The sequence below is a fragment of the Ictidomys tridecemlineatus genome, unplaced genomic scaffold, assembly GCF_052094955.1.
Source record: "Ictidomys tridecemlineatus isolate mIctTri1 unplaced genomic scaffold, mIctTri1.hap1 Scaffold_73, whole genome shotgun sequence".
Taxonomy (NCBI): domain Eukaryota; kingdom Metazoa; phylum Chordata; class Mammalia; order Rodentia; family Sciuridae; genus Ictidomys; species Ictidomys tridecemlineatus.
The window spans coordinates 340,131-363,050 of NW_027525269.1; the positions used below are offsets into that span (position 1 = coordinate 340,131).

Below are 22,920 nucleotides of genomic sequence, written 5' to 3' on the forward strand. Positions count from 1 at the left end.
TAAAATTGGAGTGGCTTGTAATACAGCAGTAGTACCTACAACAAAATTTTAAGTTGAAGGATGTGCAGAGATGTTACATTGCTTCTCTCTACATCTCTTCTCTTTCTGCTGAATCTCTCAAGTATTACATTTTCCTAAATGCACCACTTTGCATTTCATCTTTACCCATGCAGACTGCAGTTGCTCCCTTACCTGAGCACCACAGAAAGTAAAATAAAGACCATGTGTGCCATTAGCCTTACTGGTGCCATTAGCCTCAGGCATATAAGAGAACTTCAGAAATAACTAGAGCACAAACCAATCAAAAATATTTCTCTTATTTATAGACATGGTTGAGTGCCTGACAGCCTTTTCACATGACCAGCTCTAAAATGGGTGCTTGGTATTAAAATCTCAATTACACAGCCTCTGAGGCCAAGAGAACCTTAAAAAAATATTCACAACTGGTTGCTATGGCACATGCTTATAATCCCAGTTACTCAGGAGGCTGAGGAAGGAGGATCACAAGTTCAAGGCCAGCCCAGGCAACTTAGAGAGAATCCTGTCTTAAAATTAAAAAAATAATAATAAAAGGTTCTGGGAGTGTAGTACAATGGTAGAAATTCCAGGACCTACAAGGAAGAATCTACTGAACACATACTTCATCTGAATCCCTTTAATAACTCTCTACCTCCTAACCTCAAATAAGTTCCCAAGATCCTTCATAAATTAGCAGAAGTAGTCTAGGAAGATGAAATGCCATTTTGCTTTGCCCCCCCAGAGTCCCTTCACAATATTGGTGAAATTGTTTCAAAAGGATAAGAATTTGCCTACCATGCTACCAATGTAGTCTCCTAATGCTAATAAAGAAGTTCACTGTCATTCTTAGAGATACAGAAAAAATCAACAATTGGACCATCTTGAAGAATCCAATCTTAGTTAACTACATTCTAGGCTGCCTTAGCTGTGGACCACTTGATCTATCTCCTTAGTCTCCAATGGTTACCAAGGCCTCCAGGAGAAAGGGTTCTCAGAGAAAAACACATAAATAGCCTGTTTTAATCTCAACACAATAAAATATTTATATAGCCAGAACCACTAGGTGGCAAAATGGAACTGTTCAATGCCAGCACAGATGAAGGCCAAGCAGGAGATGTAATTAACATCCCATTTCAGGGCTTAATCTCTGTAATTCTCAATTATGCCTGAGGGAACGGCAAAGGAATCTGGGGTCAAGTTAATTTTTTCTCCCCAACTTGGTGGGTCAAAAATCATTTAAAAAAATTCTTAATAAATGTATAAACAATCTGGAAATTTACTCATACTTTAAATGCTATAGAAATATCATAACTGTGAGTTTATAGAACTAAAAATACCCCTACTATTCTGTTTTAGTTGTTACTTTTTAAAATGCCACTTACCTAGCTAGTTACTCATGGAGGAATTTCTCCCCATAATTTACTGTAACAATTTTAAAGAGGAGTTCTGTTGGGAAATATGAACTATTCTCTTTATGTATGAAAATCTCATGTGCAATGAGTTACCAAAAGTCTAATAACATCAATTCTTGCTATATTATTCAATCTTAATATCTGAATTATACAGAAAAAGTGAATTAGACTCTTCAAGTTTAAAAAAGAATGGGGAATTAAAAGTATTCATGGCTAAAAACAACCATCTTTTTGTTGGGGGATGGATAAGTGAGGGAAGTACAAATTTTGGTTAACCACAGAGGACAGACACTGAAAATCCAGCAAGGCCATATGTGTGCAATGACACTATGGCCCATGGGAAACAATCTTCCCTAGGCTGACTCTCTCCATTAGGCACAGGGGAAGCAGGACAATATTAGGTTCTTTCTTCAAAAGGAGTTTATTAAAAACAAAACACAAAACTCATTTATTTTGAAGTTCTTTTGACCATTCTCTTGGGGAGTTCCCATTTTTGCACAGTATCAGGGCCATGTTTTAGTGATTTTAGTTTGTTTGTTTAGGAAAAGCAGCAGTATATTTGAAACCTGCCTGCTGAGACCAAATCATAATTTCCCAATGTGGCAATCTGTGGCATTTGAATCCAGGAATCTTGAGTTCTACCATAGACAATTTGAATATATGCAAAAGAAAGATGTGTAACTTTATTTTATTGAATTGAAAGGTATATTTATTACCTGCGCCTTGTTTGATGACAGGAGCAGACGGAGGTGGTGGTTTCTTGGGTCTCTGAAAAAATAATCAAAATTAGACCAGATAAGACTGTTGGCAAATTGTCCTCTCACAGAAGGACCACAGACAATATTTTCTATGCACAGCGTGGACAATTTGGAGAATCTCTCCAAAAACAAAAAAATGAGCAATTCTCTCTCCAGGGATGTCAGATTTGGCACCTCTAAACAAATACTAGAATAAATTCATTTGGCATAATAAAATTCTGATCGACAAATGAAACACTATTTCCCCCTTTCTAAATTTGTAACAGCCTTCTGGAAAAGCACAGCTCAGCAAAAATGGCCTGAAACCAGCAAGCACAATGGTACTCCTACGCTGAAACCACATTTGCAATTAAGATTTAATCTGCTGAATAACTAAGTGATTTGAAGAGAGTCACTATGAAGACAAAAAAATCAGATCTGCTGCCGGTGAGAGATCTCAACAAAATGTTGGCTGAGGGTCTGCTGCAGCCAGTTCAGGTTCTATACCTTCTTCTACCCGTTTCTATGCTGAGGCTGGCAGACCATTTTTGAGGTCCCTCATGGATCAGATGTACCATGTCACATGTGATAAACTGGAATAGAGGTTTTTTGTTTTGTTTTGCAAATTGGCTACTATTTATTTATCTCTCACACACTGTCACTCTGTAGATGATGGAGGCAACAATATAATCAACTGTAATCAATGGCATTTATTCCTGATCTGTTTCCAGATAGCCAGGCATTTCCTTGTCATCCAGGATTGACTGTAGAAGGGAGATGGATGGGCTCAACTTGGTGAATTAATAAGTAGTTGGGGAATCCGGCAAGGGTATCATCTTAGTTATGCCAAGGGCAAAAGGGTGAGGGCCAAGGGCAAGGTAAAACCATCTCAATGTTAAAATCATTAAGGATAGATAGGAATGGGGAGCGTTGGAACACATGATCCATATTGCTGTTGATACCTCCTCTCCTCACTTTCTCTGGGCATCATATATTTGTGATTCTAGGAAAGCTCCAGAGACTCTTCTGGTCTTTGAAAACATATTACTGTGTCATTACCACAGGGACCAGCAAACACACATGCCCAGTCCTGGCTCTGACTCACCAGTACTAAATGTAGTACAGGGCCACAGGAAGAAATGGTTTTAAGTAAAACTCAGACAATAGCAGACCTACAGGAATTTTTGGAGGGCTCTCATAGCATATAGGTTCTGGATTCAGTAAATTTTCAGCACTGCTTTTCAGTAGCTGGGTGAGCCAGCCATTTTCCTCTGAGTTAAACAGTATAGCATGGTCGGCAAGAGGTGGGGATTCTAATATCTGTCACTACGAATCTCTTGCCATCCTTAGCTGTGGACACTAGGCAAGCAACCTTACCAAACTGTTCTCTCTCATCTATAAATGCTGAATTAATATTCTTTTTCTTAGGAGGAAGTGATTTCACAAACAGAAGGAGTAATTTCTGACTTTATTTAATCCTTACAAAAACTCTATGAGGTGGTGATATTAGTATGCCCATTCTGCCATTGAAATAATTGAGGCTTAGAGATATAAAGGCATTTCCCAAGGTCACCAGGCTATCAAGTGAGGCAGGAGATGGGAGTCAGGCCCAAGGCTATCTGACCCGCAACATGTTCTTAACCAGCATGAGAGATCCATCCTGCCAGACAAAATGGGTATCAAATTGCAGCTACAGTATGAGCTTACCATGCTACAACCTTTACAGAAAAAGACTAGAAAGCAATAAATTTAAAGTGGTGACCTCTGACTAGTAAAATTATGAGTATATACATGTGTTTCTTTCTTAATGTTTTTCTGTATTGTCTATATGAGTACTGACAAACTTTTATCATAAAAAAGCAGGCTGCTGCTGGGTGCAGTGGCATATGCCTATAATCTCGGCAACTTGGGAGGCTGAGGCAGGAAGATTGCAAGTTTGAGGCAGCCTTGGCAACTTACCCAGTCCCTAAGCAATTTAGTGAGACCCTGTCTCAAAATAAAAAGGGCTTCCTATGTAGTTCAGTGGTAAAGTATCTCTGGGTTCAATCCTAGTATCAAAAAATAAAAAAAGAAGGCAAGCTGCTCTAAGGGCCACCTCCCCTTGCATACAGGCCCTCTACTGAGTGTATAGATTTGGGAATGGGTTTCTGGCTCAGGGTTTACCACTCCTCTATCCCCTGTGTCAGTCCCTTCCAGCTCTCCACCAACTCCTTCCTTTTCTTTCCTCCCTTCTCTGTCTTTATGTAAATTATACTGGGGACAGATGTATGTTTACTTAATGAAGTCATCACTGAAACTCTGCCAATTAACCTTCCTGTACCTCAGAATCAGAGTAATTTCTTATTCATGAAACTGCCAACACCCTGTGGCCTAATTCTTTCCAGTTAAATCCCAACAACGCCTACCCCTGGATGTCTTGGTCACTCCTTGTTGGTCTGAAACTTTCTATAACCAATTTCACATGAGTTTCTTCTAGTGGAGGACATTACCCCAGCAACCTTACCTCAAACCACATGGCCCCAAATTAAAAAAAAAAAAAGACAATTACAAGTCATAGTATTTTCCAAGATTACTGGGCAAAGAAAAATACATCCCTTAATGTTGTACTAGCTTGGCATGTAGCAGATACATAAAATGTGACAGAGCACAGCAGGGGGTGGGGAGAGGGAGAGAAGGAAGAAGGGAGGTGGGGAGGGAAGACAGAAAATGTTGCATTAACAGGCAATGTATGAAAAGTGTGGTCCCTGTATGGATGTGGAAAGGGAGGAGGCAGAGGTGTGTGTTTGTGTCTGGAGCAGCGGCCATCATGAAGGTGGTTCCCTTTTGAAAGAAAGGGAAAGTTTGTGAGCTGTCTTGCATCTACCATACTGGATCAGCACTGGTCAGGTGCTTCCTTTGCTAACTTATTAGCAGAGGGGAATTTTCTTTTTTTCTTTTCTTCTCTTGAATGACTTCACTTTCTCTGGTTCCACCAATCTCAACAGTCTTTATGTTTCTTTAGATGAGAAAAGATGCTCCATTTCTAAATAATACTTTTTTTTAACCACTGAGCCACATCCCCAGTCCTTTTTTTTTTTTATATTTTATTTAGAGACAGTGTCTCGCTGAGTTACTTAGAGTCTTGCTAAATTGCTGAGGCTGCCTTTGAACTCCCAATCCTCCTGCCTTAGCCTCCCTAGCCACTGGGATTACAAGAGAGCACCACAGTACCTGGCTCAAATAAGACATCTTTTAAGGCAACTCTAAACAAAATTCATAGCCAAGGGCCCATGTAGTTCTAGAACAGCCCCCAAAAGAGTCATAGTGCATTGCACATGGGCCTACTTTTAAAAAAAAAAAATTCAGCCAGAAGACAGGGCAGTAAGAACTGAGAAGGGAGACTGGGTAAATTTCTAAAAAAAAATGTGATGGTAAAAAAATATACCACAGGAGTTCATGATTGTCAAAGAAAAAGGCATGAGGAGATTGCTGGGTTGATTTTTCTCAAAATGTCCAATTGTGGCTGAATAAAAGAGCAGGACTGGGAGTTCTCCAGGTTGCGCAGTAGGCCAAGGTGCCCCTATGGAGTTTGACAGCCACAAGATATTAACTAATACCTGAGGATTTAAAGTCCTGAATTTTTAGAGGCACGTGTTCTATTTATTTTTGTATCCCTCCCTCCAGGGTGAAAATAAAATGCCCAGCCCCAAGCTCAGGTATCTTTGGCTGGCTCAATTCTCAGTGCTTAAAAAAAAGCAATAGGGCTGGCATTGTGGCTCAGCAGTAGAGTGCTCGCCTAGCACACATGAGGCTCTGGGATCTATCCTAAGCACCACATAAAAATAAAATAAAGGTATTGTATCCACTTACAACTAAAATAAAAATAATAAAAAAAGCAATGTATGTTAGAGCCACAAGTCATCAGAGGAGTCTCCTTACAGCTGAGAAAATCGAGGCCCAGAGGGGCTGTGACAACAGCTAGGTGGTAACCACAGGGGGCCTAGACTAATCCCTCAATGTTCAGACTGTGGAAATTCATTTAAAAAGAGCCAAAATGAAAATGTCATTAACAAAAGCAATGAGCCAACATTTCCTGATTTCTGAGAGAGTTGAATGCCTTTCATGGTCTTCATGTACACAGGGCACATAGACCTAAGTGTGTGCGTGTGCACATCTGCCTGCATATGGAGTTGTTGGCTTGGATGGAGACACCAACATTATCCTTCAAAGGACAAAGTATCTAAATTTGACTTTTTTGGTACCATTATACCACCAGGAAGGAAATAGATCTGAATGTTCTGGAGTAAGGATGACAGGAAGGCAAGCTTTGCTTCCTGCTAAAGGATTACAGAACTGACTCTGCCCTTTGTTTGACAAGACTGCCAGCTCTAAGTAAGAGTTCATCAGCTGGCTCAACTGCTCTCCCAGGAAGGAATTCTAACCTGAGCCAGTTTGCCTTCAGACCTCCAGCCCCCAAGATGTGCTCTGATGAAAATAACTAGAGAAATATACCCTGATGACTGGGTACACTTTATGCGATATCTCAGTCTGTTTACTATTGCTATAACAGAATCCTTGAGACTGGGAAATTCATAAAAACAAGAGGTTTATTGTGGCTCGAGGTTCTGGAAGTCTAAGTGCATGATGCCAGCATATACTTAGCTTCTGATGAGGGCTTCATGCTGCTTCAACTTGTGGCAGAAAGTAGATGGGGAAGCAAAGGCAGGCAAAGAGCATGTGTACAAGAGAGATCAAGGGACTGTGGCTGGCTTGTTTGTAACAATCTATTCTTGTGAGAATGAAACTAGTCTCAAGAGAAGTAACCCAGTCTCTCCAGAAATGCATTAATCCATTCATTAGGGTGGTATCCCCATGACCTAACTATCTCTTTAAAAACCTACCTCTTCTCAACACTGTTATGTTAGGGACTGAGCCCCAACATAAGTTTGGGTGGGAATGAACCATATTCAAATCATAGCAGGGGGTTTCCTCAGGGAAATATAAGGTTCTGGAAGAAAACCTCAGCTTGATTTAGAGCAACTCAGGGCCTTGGGAAGCCCTACAATGCACTGAGCAAAGTTATCTGGAGGCTGGAGGAGAGACACAAGTACACGATTCCTGACCAGGGCACGCTTCACAATTCTAGAACACATGGGAGGCGCCCGCCCTGCCCTTTCCTCCTTGCCCCTGGAGGAACAGCCACACTTTTGAAGAGTGCAGCTAGGGCTATGCTTGGGGTAATGACAGTGTGTATAACTGTCCCTATGCACCCTTCAGAGTCCCAGCAACACCTGCCCTGTCACCTGCATAGGAGATTCCTAGGAACCACTGTACAACCTGCTCTTTAGAGGGTCTCTCTATTGTTTCCTGCCCTCAGCTTCTAGCCTTATAATCTATATCCATGGTTTCCCTCTTGGCTGGGTGCATCCAAATTGATGGTCTATTGGGTGGTTAGCTAGACTTGGGTGTTCTGTTTCCCCCTAAAATACTCTCTCAGTTCATCTCCTTGACTCCTTCACTCCATCCATCCCACCCCAGAAGTGATGCCTCAATTATATGCCCAGATCCTTTGTCTGGAATAAAGGGCCTGGATCCTCTTCATCTTGGAAGGGGAATAGGACAGGAGCCCAGCTGCCCCCAATCCTCCATTCATTCTTCTTCCTCTTTTATATGAGTATAAGAGGGAGCAGCAAGAAGGAGAAGAGGGGCAGAAAGAAGAGCTGGTATGCCTTGCCACCATAAGATCAGAGAACAAGGGGGTCCTGACTGCCAACCATGTTCTGTGCATGCTGTTAGGCCCCATAAAGGGGACTCTTGGTATGTGGGCCCTGCCTTCAAAGAGATTACAGTTCAGACTGAGTGATCCGAGATAAGCACTTCAGGTGCTTATATTGAGTGAGATGCTCAACTGGAAGAATACAGGCTACAAGTATCATCAGAAAAGAGAGAGGAAGCATCACCTGGGTGACCTAGGGAAAGCCCACAGGTATTGTATCAACAGGCCATATATGGGTGACATTAATGCATTGACAAGCCTTATTCCTCTGCATGTGAGACCGCTCAGAAAATTAAATGTGCAAGATTATGTTGCAGGTGGATTATTTCGCTAAGGCTGCTTATTGGTAGTACACATTTATCTCTTTTTAAATAATTTACTGGGCATCTTTAAAAATTAGAAAGAACTACAGTAGATTTCAAAAGGCTAAAGAACATGACAAGGAACAAAGAAAATTTTGGCTAAGAGCAGATTTTATAAACGAGGTTTTCAGAAGATCAGAGCAAAAAGTCAGGGGCCTCCTGAGAACTTGGTAAAGAGAAGGTGGACAGAGTTAAAGCAGCAAAACTCACCTACGACAGATTAGCCATTGTGGGTAGCCAGCAAGGTTTGGCTTGTTTTTTTTTTTCCTGTAAAGTTTGGAACCTGCAAAAGTGCTGCTGGATGATCTACAATAATTTTAAAAGGCTAGATTGGCATACAACTGTAAATGGGAAAGTCGGAAATCTAATTAATGATGTTGCAATGTGTCTGGTGACTGATATGAATAGAAAGGATCCAGTCAATTAAAAGAATGCAGAAAAATAGAGTAGCTGAAGCTGGGCTTAGCTAAGAATACATATGGCTTCCTTGGCAAACCTTTTCCTTCTGGTGTGTGAGGAGGGTCTTAAGTGATACCCGCCAGGTACTTTGCAAGAACAACTAACTCCTCTCATTTTGATTTCTTTTTTAAAATTTTTAAATTATATATGGACAATATACCTTTTTATATTTTTACATGGTGCTGAGGATCGAACCCAGTGCCTCACACATGCAAGACCAGCACTCTACCACTGAGTCACAACCCCAGCCCCTCATTTTGATTTCTTGTCCTGCAGGACAAAGTGTAGTTTCTGATGAAACCTGATTCCTTTTATTTAAATTGTTTTAGTTGTAGATGGACACAATATCTTTATTTTATTTATTTATGTGGAGCTGAGGATCGAACCCAGTGCCTCACATGTGCTAGGCAAGTGCTTTACCACTGAGCCCCAGCGCCAAAACCTGATTCTTAAGGAATCAGGCCCATAGAGGGTGAATGCTCAGGGAAGGCAGACCCACATGCTCCAGATGATGGACATCTCGGGTCTTGTTATGGTTTGAAGGCTTATAGCCTGCATCACAATTGTAGGTACAGTCCTTATAGCTGAGAGGCAGACCCTCCACTGTGGGGATATTCACTAGGGAAACACCTAGGGGCACCTTAGCAATGCCCATTTGTAACATGGCACAAACTCTGAAAAGCCCTCCCAATCAATGCATGCTGGCACAGTAATTCCACTTCTGATGATCTGACCTGTTTTCCTTACAAGAGTCATGGCCTGAGACTTTCTTAAAACACTACCTATAGGAATATATATTTCATATTTTCTTTTTCTAACAACAGTGAGAAGTTGTTTTTGCTTTTCTTGAGAGTCAAGTTCCCCGTTATCCTTCAGTAACAATGACAGGACACACATGTCACTTCATTAGAACTCAGAATATTAAATTTATCCAATATGATGTTTAATTTTACTTTCAAAGTTCAAAATAAACAGACAGCCATTGAATCTAGGTTCTCTCATAAATAGGTTACATAATTGCTCTAAAATATGCATCAAGAGATCAACGGGTGCTCTCCCAGAATATCTTGAGCTAAAGCCCCAAGCGTATGTCACCCTAGAGAGAGAACCTGCTGAGTGCTCTCAGGAAGAAAGACCACGAGGAATTCCAGAAGGCTTCGTGGTAACCAACAGAATCCACGTCCCTGCAAAAAATATCCAGCCCCGTCATTATACTTGGTGATACCTACTGAGTCAAAAGATCTGCTATTAAAGAAATGCCATTTGCTTCTGTTGACCCTAATCATCACAGACTGTCCTCTTTTCTGGGTGAGTGATTATAGCCCCAGCCACTGGCAAGACAAGATGACATCTGCTGAAACCAGTGGCAGAATGTTTTAGACTCTGTCATTCACGTAGTGCCTTCATGTTAATGATTCTAATCATATTTACACCATCAACTCAGCAAATGACAGCCCCATCTCTAATCACATTGTCACCACCTCACCAATGCTCAGGGTACAGCAATGAAGGCTGGCATAACAACTAACACAAAGCTGGTTGGCTGGTTTTATAGGCCAAAGGGGATGAAAAAGGATGTTATACTTTGAATTTTTTCAAAGCTAAGTGTCATATTATTCAATACTTTTCAGCGGTAGGTTTTACTTTATCTGACAGGTATGACTATTGTTTCCCTAAAATTGGGTTTTCTGCTTCATGGGGACAAGGTTAAAAGACTTATCAAGGAGGTGGTAGCTGTTTGTGTAGGGTTAGAGAAAGGCCCATGGGGCTCTAAAAAGCATACATGCCCCAACAAGCAAGCTGAGCTAAGTCCACTCATCACTGACAACTTCACTCTCCCGGTGAAAGTGCTTCCCTTAATAGCTTATGTAACACAGAGCTTCTAAAAATGTACACTGTGGAGTCCATCTCACCTAAGTGAATTTATTGCCCCACTAAAATAAGAACAGCAACTAAAAGGCAGGGGCCACAGTGGAGGCAACTGCACACTTGCTCATTGGCTTAAAAACAGATCCAGATTTTACCTTAGTCATACCACTTATCACCATAAAAATGATAACTAGACAAACAATGCATGTTAATTAACTAGATTTAGTCGTGTATACATTCACAATGTATACATACAGTCAGTCATTGCTTGGAATCTGTGGGAGATTGGTTTCAGGACCCCTTGAGGATACCAAAATCCACTGATGTTCAAGTTCCTTATATAAAATGTTATAGAATTTGCATATAACCCAAGCACATCCTCCTGTATACCTTAAATCATCTTAATCTTTTTTTAAACAATTAACACAATATAGGCGCCATGTAGTATAGTTGTTGTACTGTATTTTTAGGGAAGGACAATTTTAAAAGTGTATACATGTTCAGTACAGATGGAAAGTTTTTGAAGATTTTCAATCTATGCTTGCTTGAATCCCACTGTGCTTAAAACACTATGTTGTACATGGTAAATATGCAATTTTATCTTTCATATTTAAAAAAGTGAACCATATTGGCTCAATCAGAACCAATAAGGCAGCAAATGTCTATCTAGCAGAATAGCGAGCTTGCTAAGACTCCTTTTTAAATTTATACTAGAGATTGAACCCAGGGGTACATGACCATAGAATGCCATCCCCAGCCCTTTTTAATATTTTATTTGGAGACAGAGTCTTGCTGAGTTGTTTAGGGCCTCACTAAATTGTTGAGGCAGGCTTAGAACTTGCAATCCTCCCAGCCTCCTGAGCCGCTGGGATTACAGGCGTGTGCCGCCACACCTGGCTTGCTAAGATTCCTTGGCCAATGTGCTCTCCTTCAAAGTTATATGAAGGTTTTGGTATCCCAGTGCTTTAGGACATAGCTGGCTTTTAGTAGCCTCACAAACATGGGCAAGAAGGAGAGGCAGCCTAGATGGTCCCTGGCCTCCACTCATTCTGGCTACCATGAGTATCCTTTCAGAAAGCTCTGGCAGGCACCTGTGTCTTTCAATACCAGATTTGCAGCCAAACTAAGCCCAATCGAGCAGCAGTCATGAGTATGCTTTACTTCCAATCAACAGCCATGATAGCCAGCCCAGGAAAGGACTTGTTACATGTTGAACAAAATGAAAACAGAATTGTAAAGCAGCAGATCCAGAAAATATATGCGAAGTAACATGAAGATTATGTCACCCTGTTCTTGCTTATCTCTATAAGTGTGTTTTATACCTCACTGGCTGTCTTTTTTAACGACTGTTGAGTACAAGTTTTAGATGTAGCTAGATTCCCAGGGAAGGTAAGCAAGATACCAAGTTAACAGGGCTGATTTGATCAGCTGATGCAAAAAGAACCAGAGTCCCAGAATCGGCCTTATAACATTACTTCACAATTCTGGTTGGAGTCTTTTGCCACTCTTGTGGCAATAGTAAGTATGTGACTGGAATGCTTAATCTGCAGGGTGCATTAACAGACACTGTGCTGAGGAATTCATATACATCATCTCACTCAGTCTTCTTAACTATTCAGTAAGGTAAGTATGAATATTCCCATTATTTTATGGATGAAAATAGTGAGGCTTAGAGCTGTTCAAAAACTTGGCCATAGCTATAGAACAAATAAGTGGCAGGGGACGGATTTGAACTCAGGTCTATCTGATGGCATAGCCTAGAGTCACAACCACTATACTCTATAAATATTTTCTAAATCTCATTTTGGGGTCCTGTTATCCTAAAACATTTCATATCCAGTCATTATAAGTGTTTAGGATCTGTTTTTCTCAGTAATCAATTTTTCTGTCAAGTGACAATCCAACATTGCTAGTCATTAGTAAAAATGTTTCAAGCGATTTTGCCTGGTGGACAATATCCTTACTGAATGATGAGTTCTTTGATGTATGAATTCTCTCCTAAAATATGGGGGAAAGTGGAAGGTGGGATTGTCATCACTTAGATATCTGCTTCCATACCTACATTTCCCAAAATGTAATATGCAAACAGATCACCTAAGAATTTTGTGAAAAATGTTGATTCTAATGCATCAGACCTAAGATAGGGCCTGAGCAGCTCTAACAAGCTCCCAGGTGATGCTGATGTTGCTGGTCCATGAATTTGACTTCAAGTGTCAAGGACTTAGAAAATATTAGGAAGCTGAATCCATATTATGCAGAACCCAAACTCAGATTCCAAGAGAGAATAGCAAGTGTAGAATAGAACACTCTTCACCCAAACAATACAAGAAAGCAAGCTATTGAAAAGCCTTTAGGCTTTGGACTTCAAACCCATTTAATAATCTACAGGGTACAATCTTGGCAGATGCCAGCACTATCTCACTTCTTAAACAATTATGTCCATTCATCTAAGTAGCACTTTCACCATGAAATGATGGTTTAGTATCCTTGGCAACCAATTTACCAATATTGTAGCTAACCTTACTGTACCTCACCTCAGTTCTACTAGAATGGTGATATGTCAAAGTCAGGTTCAGCCTGGTTCAGTAACAGGGCCCCCATGGGCATGAAGAGGATTCTAGCCAGGAGAGGTGGGCAGAGGTCACATAAAAGCCTGAGCAAAGAACCCTGAGGTATAGAACAGGATCGATAAGACCAAATTGCAATTCCTCCATATACTGTAGGGTGCTTCTAGCTTTTCAACATTTCTTGTTACATCATTGGAAGAGAAAAACAACATGTGGAATAAGGCAACAAAAATGGACTGGCTTGTTTGGACAGCAGCATCATCAAATGGGTTCCCACAAAGGAAAACATAAATGAGAGGTGTATATGCACACATATGGATATGTGTACACAAACATGCATATACAGTATAGGAAGATTTGTAGGTCTTGCTCTGCATCCTTAGCTTCATAATGTGTCAGCCATTTGCATAATATTGGTTACTTCACTACCCTCAAGGAACGTACCATGCAGGATGCAGGCAGTACACTTACCAAACCGAGCACCCATGGTCCTCACAGTTTATTTGGGCACTCAAATGTGCCAGGTACTGTGCTAAGTGCCTTACACACATTATCCTATTTATACATGAAACTATGGAATTGGGATCACTATCACCAAGGTAGTAGCTGAGTTCTAAAATAGACTTGTTATAGGTATAGGCAGCCAAGGGCTTAGAACCCAAGCCCATCAAACATTCAAATGCCAGTGCTCTTTAACATTATACCAAACGGTCTCAATCCTATATCCCAAGTCCCATGACAGGAAGCCACAATTCTGACAGTGTATGGTGCACTGAGATCAAAGCCGTGGAGACTTACATTCCCCTCCTTGTCAAAGTCCGGTGGAAGTAACTTCACGAAGTTATCAGGGAACACGCCTCGTCTGCCATTGAGCTCTCCTTCCCACCAGCCAACATCGATGCAGTCCTAGAAACGAGGCAGGAAAGAGTGAGAAATGGGGGCAAGCATGCTCCAGAGAGGTCTTCCATCCTTTCATGGGAGAACAGAAGCCCTCTTCTTGACGCTGATATCAATGTAACAATGGTTATTAAGTCAGCACAACCCCAAAGTCAGAGTAGAGCTTCCAGCAGGGACTCAAAGCCCAATGTTGCTTTTAGATACCCTGAATCATGAAGTATTTTTAAATTTTTTTTCTTATAGATGGGAGGAGATGTATGGGCTTCTTTTTAAGTTTACTGAAATAAAAGTATTTTATTAACTGCAAAGGAAGCTTAGAAAATATCTTGTGCAAAAATGTCCTCTTTTGGATAACTTGTTACTAAGCTTGTCAGAATTAAAAAGGGCTTTGCAACAGTAAGCCAAGCATAAGAAAAAAATCACTTCATACAAACTCATTAACATGCTGCTCTCCTTCACCTTCTCCTTTTGATGTTGGTGGAGCACAGTTGTCACCATGAAAAGCCCTTTATTCCCCTTACAGAACTCAACATTTGCTTACTAAATGAATAAATAAACCTAGTTATTCTTCCCGATCAAACCTGCTTTCCTTTCAATAATTTCTATTCTCTTCTTTCATTTATTGAATGTTTCTTGAGCACCTACTACATCAGGCACTACTGAGCCAGGTGCTAGATAGAGGACCAGGAGCAAGACTGGAAAAACCCTAAGCTTCTTCAAGCTTCCATCCTAAACCTAATGGCCCCATGGTTCTCCTAAGCACTTAACCTCAGCACACAAAGCTACTTATAGTTTTTTTCCTTTTCAATTGGATGGAAACCAATTCATTTTAATATATTTTGCATTCATCCACTGGGTGCTCGGGGTTCAATTCTACTTCTAACACCCAATCCAGGACTCACCTGGCCAACTATAAACTTCCTCCCTTGGGCATTTCTTCCTCCACAGTATGTGTATAATACACACCCAACTGTCAAGTCCAGAGTTCTTGAGTTAAAACCCAAGCCTCACTCAGACTTGTGATCAACAACTTCTAGCTGAAGCCCAAAACAAATGAAGGCTTTCCAAAAACAAACAAACAAACAAACAAACAAAAAACTGGCAGCACAGTCATTTTAAAGTTACATGTGAAACAAGAAGATAATTAATCAAGAAAGAGAGGACATCATGCTCAGGGCCCATGGACTGATGTGTTGAGGAAGAGACCAGGAGGGCTCAAGCATCAGTTGTAGGCTCCAAGTGTACCAGGGCTTATATATGGTACATTTGGACTTCGCTAGATCAGAATTCCAGCAAGGTGAGTTATACATCTGATTTGTTTCACCAATACACCCTTAGTCCTTCACACAATATACCATATAATAAATAAGAATCAACAAAGATTCTTTCTGAGATCTATAATCTCCAGCAGTCCAATATTTGAATATTTGGACAAGATGTCTTCTAGAAGTAAATCATGATCCATCTTCCCCTCTCCCAGAGGTATGTTACAAAGATAAATTAACGCCTTAGAAAAGCATGCAGATGTTAGAGATTAATCCTTTGTGACACACTGTAAATTTTAGTCCTAACCAATACTCAAAACAAATTACAGTTGGAGCAACAATTTCAAATTTACCCAGAACAAGAGTTCAAAAAACTTCTAAATGAGAGAATGCTTATTTTTCTAGAAAAAATGACAATAAATCTAGAAAACAATATGGTCCTGTCGTTGTTACATTACCCCCTAAACAATCTAGCATGGGTGCCCAAAGAAGGGATCTACAAACAGAAGTGGTAATGGCAGGATTTGGTGGGGTTTTTATGATACTGAGGATTGAACCCAGGGGTGCTTCCCATTGAGCCATACCCAAGTCATTTTTATTTTGAGACAAGGTCTTGCAAAGTTGCTTAGGGTCTTACTAAATTGCCAAGGCTGGCCTCAAACTTGCAATCCTCCTGCCTTAGCCTCCTGAGTCGCTGGAATTATGGCATGTGCCCCATACCTGGCATAATTTGTTGGCTTCTAAGGTTCTGACAAATGCCATCAATGATTCTAGAAAAACTTATAAAGGAGGCAGGGAGGAGTGGAATTTCTTTACCCTTAATCCTTAGAAATTAAGTCTTTCAATCTAGAAAATTCTGGCACATTTTTCCCCCTCCTCTTTCTGCATGTGTCTTTGTTATCTTCAAAACCCAACTTGAAACTCACTTTTAGGAAAGTGACTATCATGAATGCCTTCTTTTCTCTAACATTCAGCACTATGCTAATTTGCACTTCATGATTTTTAATTCTACAAATATCTAATAAGTGCAAAATATGTTCAAGTTCTGTACGTACTGAACATTAAACATGCAGAAAACATGGTCCTACCCCCTAGGAGCTTAGAGATGTATGAGAGACAGACACACAATATTCTGCAGGATTCTTTTGGGGAACAGGTATTAACCAAATGTTCTGGTATCAAAAGAAAAGCTGTCAGTAACAGCTTTTTGAATAATCTTAAATCTTCTCGTGTGAGAAGGGTTTGCTTATGTAAGGACTGGACCTTCCTCCACAATCATTTTGGATCACCTGATACAATGTCCACAAAGGCATGCAAATATTGTTTAGTGCTACCTTTCTAAATGATGCAAAGCTATGCTTCACCTCAGCCTTATGCAAACAATAGCCCAAGAACCATTTTGCTTCATGTGTGAGAAAAACAATAAAGAAAATTTTAATAAGCAGGAACCTTAGCAGAGTAACTTGTGAACTTATGCATATCTACAGGGGAAAAGTGTCCATAAGCACATTATATTCATCATATCTCCCATTAGCGATGACTGGCTTGGATGGCTCTTCTATACTCTGCTCCTTGAGGAAAACACTAACAGTGCTAAGCACTGCTGTAATTCAAAGCAACAGAGGGAAAGCACAAAGAGAGAATACAATATGTCTAATTGTTCTGATTAGTATAAGAATAAACACAAGGCCCATGGATGAGATAAGCACAGTCAAAAAAGAAAACTGTCAGTGTGGTTGAGAATACTAAGAGCAGCCAAAGAGAAAAGCCGGTACAGGACAAAAACCAGGCACGGGGTTGGGATGCCTGGAGTGGGATAGATTTACAGAAAAACCAATGCAATAGAAGATTTACAGAAAATCTCAGCAATAGAAGCTAATTTAAGAGAAACAGGAATGATTTTGACAGCATAATAAGAAGCAAATGTAACTCCTCTTAAACCAAACAAAGGAACAAGGCTTTTGATGGCAGAGATGAAGAGAGAATTATTCATCTAAGGGCTGTTCTTCCAGAAGTGTAAACTACCAGCAAATTCAATTTATTTCTCAAGGGCCTAAAATATACAGAATAAGACAGGAATCCAGGGTGGAAAGAAAATCATCATGTCCTTGCGGGGGCTCCCAAGATCGGAGCCTCATAGGCAGATGCAGTGAATCAAAATGGCATGGAAACACCACAGGAGTGTCAAGTTAGATTTAAAAAACAAGTGAACCAAGAGAAGCCAGGCAGCCAGGAAGAGAAGGACACCAAGAACAGAGGCAATGAGAAAGTCAAGGGCAGGATCACTGAATGAGAGGGAAGGAAAGTGGGAGGGTGGGAACCCATGTCATTCAAGAACTGGGGTTTAGAGCAAAGGCAGCCCCCAAATGTCTACTGAATAGTGACATGAGGTGTGAGGCAAGATGGCACCCATGAATAAAACAAAGGGAAGAATGGAGGAATGAGTGGCCAATGATTTGTGAGGCCAGAATGTCACCAGGGTGAAAGTGGATACCGCCAAAGCAGTTGTTGAGTGAAAGGGGTCTATGAGGCAGTAGGTGACCCCTGAGGAGAGAGGTAGTGTGGCCAACATACAATTATTTCTTTCCAATCCTGGGATGCTATTAGAATGAAGCAGGAGGTAGAAATGAATTAAAGAGCAGCAGGCAGACGAAAGCTTCTGGAAAAAAAATAATGTCTAGAAATAAGCTCTATTGAAAGCAAAAGAAAACAGACCTGGAGTCTTATCGAGAGTTAAGAGTATGGAAAGAAATTATATTTCTGACAGAGTGTTCACTCTTCCATGATCAAGTCCTCACAATAGCCAAAATGGTTTGTGTATGTCTCATCACCAGGCAGATATTAGAATAAAAGAAAATATTCTTCCTTATAAAATACAAATGCTGTTTTTCCTTTAAAGGAATACATTAACAGAGCCTTAGGTGTGCTATCATCTAACCTCTATGTTCAGCACTATCTTAGGTTATCTACTCTCTTCTAGCTTAAGGGAGGACTCACTATGGCACAAGGTAGCCATTGCTTATTTTGCCTGAACTCAGAGAAGGAAGAATACAAATGTTGGCCATGGGGTACTTAAACCATTGCCAGAGATGAAAATTCTCTGGATCTCACTTTTTTTCATACCCATGAAAATCACTGCAAGGTGTAGAGAAGGACACAACTGCTGATTGTTGCTATTGTCATTACTGGAATTACATGGATTGGCCCCAGAGTCCCTGAGGGATGATGTGGTCAGGAAAGTTTTTTTATTAAGCTCCTATGCATTTGTCATGTGGTCCAGTGCCATCTTTGGGTACTGGTGGGCCATTTCTACTCCTTGCTGCCTTAGGGAAGCCAATTCTAGCCCCTGGCAGCAACTCAAACACTTTGAGAGGGGCTGAGGGGAGGAATGCTAAGGCCTGGGTGTGTCTGAAGGAGGGGGCCATGCCTAGACTTCAACATTGTGCCACAGTCTGTACAATCCTGCCAGCACTGCCCCAGGTAACCTGGCTGAAGCACTTCAGTGCTCGATACAGCTATTGCAATAGGGACCAGCTGAGAGAACTCCTTTACAGATAACCTGTTGGCATGGTGAGGGCCAAATGTGCTAGGAGTCACCAGTGAAGCCTGGTATGTTTACCTCTAAGGTAGACACTTCAAATTTTGAGAAGAGACAAACTTATCACCTGGATAGTAAATTGGCTAAAAGAATGAGCCACAACCCTCATCATGGGCTGTTTTGTCAAGAGTGCAGAGCAATATATTAGATAAGTAACTATCAAACCTGGCTGCACTTTTAAAATCACCTAGGAAGTTTTAAAAATCCCAATGCCTAAGCGAGACCCCACACCAATTAAAATCACAATTGGTGGGGGGCGGGGCGGGGGGGGTGAGAAGTGAAGGAAATCAGTGCTTTTAACAGTCCCTAGGTCATTCCAACGTGCAAGTTATGAATAGGTTCGATTTAGATCAGTGCTGCTCAAACGTTAATGTGCATACTTCTCATTTGGGGATCTTGTAAAAATGCCAATTAGGATTCAATAAGTCTGGAACACGTCTGAGATTCAGCATTTCTAAGAGTTTCCCAAGCAATGACAATACTGCTGCTCTGTGTACCATACTTGGTGTAGCAAAGGTATTAAAAAGGGTAAACTCCTTAGCTGGGCAAGCTGGTGCACACCTGTAATCCCCGCAATTCTAAGGCTGAGGCAGAAAGATGGCAAGTTCAAAGCCAGCCTCAGCAACTTAGCAAGGCCTTAAGAAGTCAATGAGACCCTATTTCAAAATAAAAAAAATAAAAAGGGTTGGGGATGTGGCTCAGTAGTTAAGCACTGCTGGGTTCAATCCCTGGTACCAAAAAGAAAAATAAATAAATAAAAGAAAGCTCCTTGAAAACAAGGATCTTATTCTCATACCTTTATATCCATTTAATAACTTGTACAGTGCCTGGGACATACCAGTTCTGACAAGATGCTGGCTGAATGGATGAGTACATGAATGGCCCAAACTTCCCCCAGACTGTTATTCTACATTTTCCCATATTCAAACAGTAAAAGTGGGGCTGGGATTATGGCTCAGCAGTAGAGCGCTCACCTAGCATGCGCAGGGGGCCCTGGGTTTCATCCTCAGCACCACATAAAAAAAATAAATGAATGGAATAAAGGTATTATGTCCAACTACAACTAAAAAAATAAATATTAAAAAAAGAAACAGTAAAAGTAAGGTCAAGTTGAAAAGGAAAAGGCAAAGTAAGCTTCTTCTATACAGTCAGGGTTACCTGCTGATCTGTACTGAATTTGTTATTTGTTCATAATTGTGATAAAAACTTTAAAAAGTACCCCCAAAAGGACCTATCTTTTTTGAGTCCAAAAGATGGAAATGTCAAGCCCAAACTAAGAAAAGATAAGAATGGGTTCACCACCTAGCCTAAATGAAAGTCAAATGTACTCTGCTCAGTTACTTCTTTGGGTGGTCAGTTGTCCCCACTCTCCTTAGGGCCAATTTCCTAGAAGGACCCAGCACAGCTACCTTTCATGACCTTCCTCGATGACTGAGATATCATTTGAGGAGAAAGTGAGTGTTGAAAAATTTTATCGTGGCTGTTAAGTGAGCTTCAGATTGCCTCAAGGGATCCTCGCACCCCCAGCATCCACCAGCAGTATGGAAAATACTGTTTAATATTTACTAATGAACGCCTTCTGTATGAAGCTGGGGGGGGTGCCATGTTGAGCAAATGCTCCACAGAAGCTGAAGCCCAGGAGCACTCTGCTGTGCTTCTGCTTGTTAACACCTTCCCCAAGAGATGCAATTATGCTGTATGGCTGGGGCTGGCATTGCTGTTTAGAACTTCCATACCCCCATAAGTCAGTTATTAAAGCAGGCTCGTCCACATCATGGTTTATGAGGTAACTGGAAAAAAGAGCTCTGGTTAAGGAGTGTTAAGGAGGGAAGTTCAGGGACACAGTCTTAAAGACAAGTCCATTCAGGAAAATACCACATTCCAAATGGCAACACACAGGGATGACTGAGGCATAGGCAGTGATTCACTCTTGTAATAATAAGAAGTCATGATCCAGGGTTCAACTTCTTATAAAAAATCCTAGCTTCTTATTGGACAACAATTGATATGCTTTTCTATACTGACATCTGATTTATCCATTTGACATATGTTAAATTAAATTATTTATTTATTCTAATTTGTTATACATGATGGCAGAATGCAATTCATTTCATATTACACATATAGAGCACAATTTCTCAAGTCACTGATTATACACAAAGTAGAGTCACACCATTCATGTCTTCATACATGTACTTAGGGTAATGATGTCTAACTCATTCCACCATCATTTCTACCCCCTTGCTCCCTCCCTTCCCCTCCCTCCCCTTTGCTTTATCTAAAGTTCCTCCATTCCTCCCACTGTCCCCATCGCCATTATGAGTCAGCATCCTCATGTCAAAGAAAACATTTGGCTTTTGTTTTTTTGGGATTGGCTTGCTTCACTTAGCATTATATTCTCCAACTTCATCCACTTACCTGCAAATGCCATGATTTTACTCTCTTTTAATCCCGAGTAATATTCCATTGTGTATATACACCACATTTTTTTTTATCCCATTCATCTACTGAAGGGCATCTAGGTTGGTTCCACAATTTAGCTATTGTGAATTGTGCTGCTATGAACACTGATGTAGCTGCATCACTGTAGTAGGCTATTTTTAAGAAAGAAATAAAGAATGTGCATACTTCTCATTTGGGGATCTTGTAAAAATGCCAATTAGGATTCAATAAGTCTGGAACACCTTTGGGTATAAACCCAGGAGTGGGATAACTGGGTCAAATGGTGGTTCAATTACAAGTTTTCTAAGGAATTTCCATACTGCTTTCCATATTGGCTGCACTAATTTACAGTTCCACCAGCAATGTATGAGTGTGCCTTTCTCCCACATCCTTGCCAACACTTATTGTTTGTATTCTTAATAGCTGCCATTCTGATTGGAGTGAGATGAAGTCTTAAGAGTAGTTTTGATTTGCATTTCTCTAATTGCTAGAGATGTTGAACATTTTTTCATATATTTGTTGATTGATTGTATTATCATCTTCTGAGAAGTGTCTGTTCAGTTCCTTAGCCCATTTATTGATTGGGTTATTTATTTTTTGGGGGGGGGCGTTTTTGAGTGCCTTATATATCCTAGAGATTAGGGCTCTATCTGATGTGCTTGTGGTAAAGATTTGCTCCCATTCTGTAGGCTCTCTATTCACCTCACTGATTGATTATTTTGCTAAGAAGAAGCTTTTTAGTTTGAATCCATCCTGCCTGCCTGCCCAGTGCCACCACATCCTGGACTTCCATTTGACATATTATAAAAATAGTTAACAAAAAACTAGGTGGGTAACACATCAAAAGTAAGCACACTTCCTGTTAGCCATGCCAGTTTTTTGGTTTTTTTTTTGTTTTTTCTTGAGACAGTCTCACAATGTTGCCCAGGCTGCCTCAAACTCCTGGACTCAAGCAACCAATCCTCCTGCCTCAGCCTCCCAAATAGCTGGGACTACAGGTATGCACCACTGTGCCCAGCTTGGCTATGCCAATATTAACTGAAGCAAGTATTGATGCCATGTCTTTTACAAGCTACCCATATCATACGTCACATTTTCCTGCTTCTTCTTTGATCTAGTCATGTGTGATTACACGCTCTCAACACCTGGCTACCTTGTTCAGAGACTGGATTTTGTTGTCTTTCTTGTGAGGGTATTGAGTTTTGTTACTATGGAAAAGTTGCTTTCAGATAAGATTGACTTAGGGGCTGGGGTTGTGGCTCAGTGGTATTGCATTCATCTGGAATGTGTGAGGCACTGGGTTCGTTCCTCAGCATCACATAAAAATAAATAGAACAAAATAAAGGTATTGTTTCCATCTACAACTAAAAAAATGTTTTTTTTGTTTTTTTTTAAAAGATTGACCTAACAAGGCTTGTTTTTTTAGTCTTTGTTAGGGTGGGTCTAAGGTAGCACTATATCTATGGTTGACTTTTCTGGGTTCTCAATTGGATGCCTGGAGTGTTCAGCATTCCTCATTTTTCTACTCTGCTTGACCAG

The 22,920-nt window shown here is 40.6% G+C and overlaps 1 protein-coding gene across 1 annotated transcript in view; it reads right to left on the minus strand.

Annotated features, from left to right (window-relative positions):
• The window catches only part of LOC144374522 (SH3 domain-containing kinase-binding protein 1-like), a 107,707-nt gene that overhangs the window by 57,515 nt on the left and 27,272 nt on the right, over nt 1-22,920 (minus strand). The window contains exons 4-5 of the mRNA XM_078037305.1: nt 13,978-14,085; nt 2,147-2,198 (exon numbers count right to left, since the gene is read on the minus strand). Coding sequence (XP_077893431.1) covers nt 2,147-2,198; nt 13,978-14,085 — 160 coding nt within the window. The remainder of the gene's footprint in view (nt 1-2,146; nt 2,199-13,977; nt 14,086-22,920) is intronic.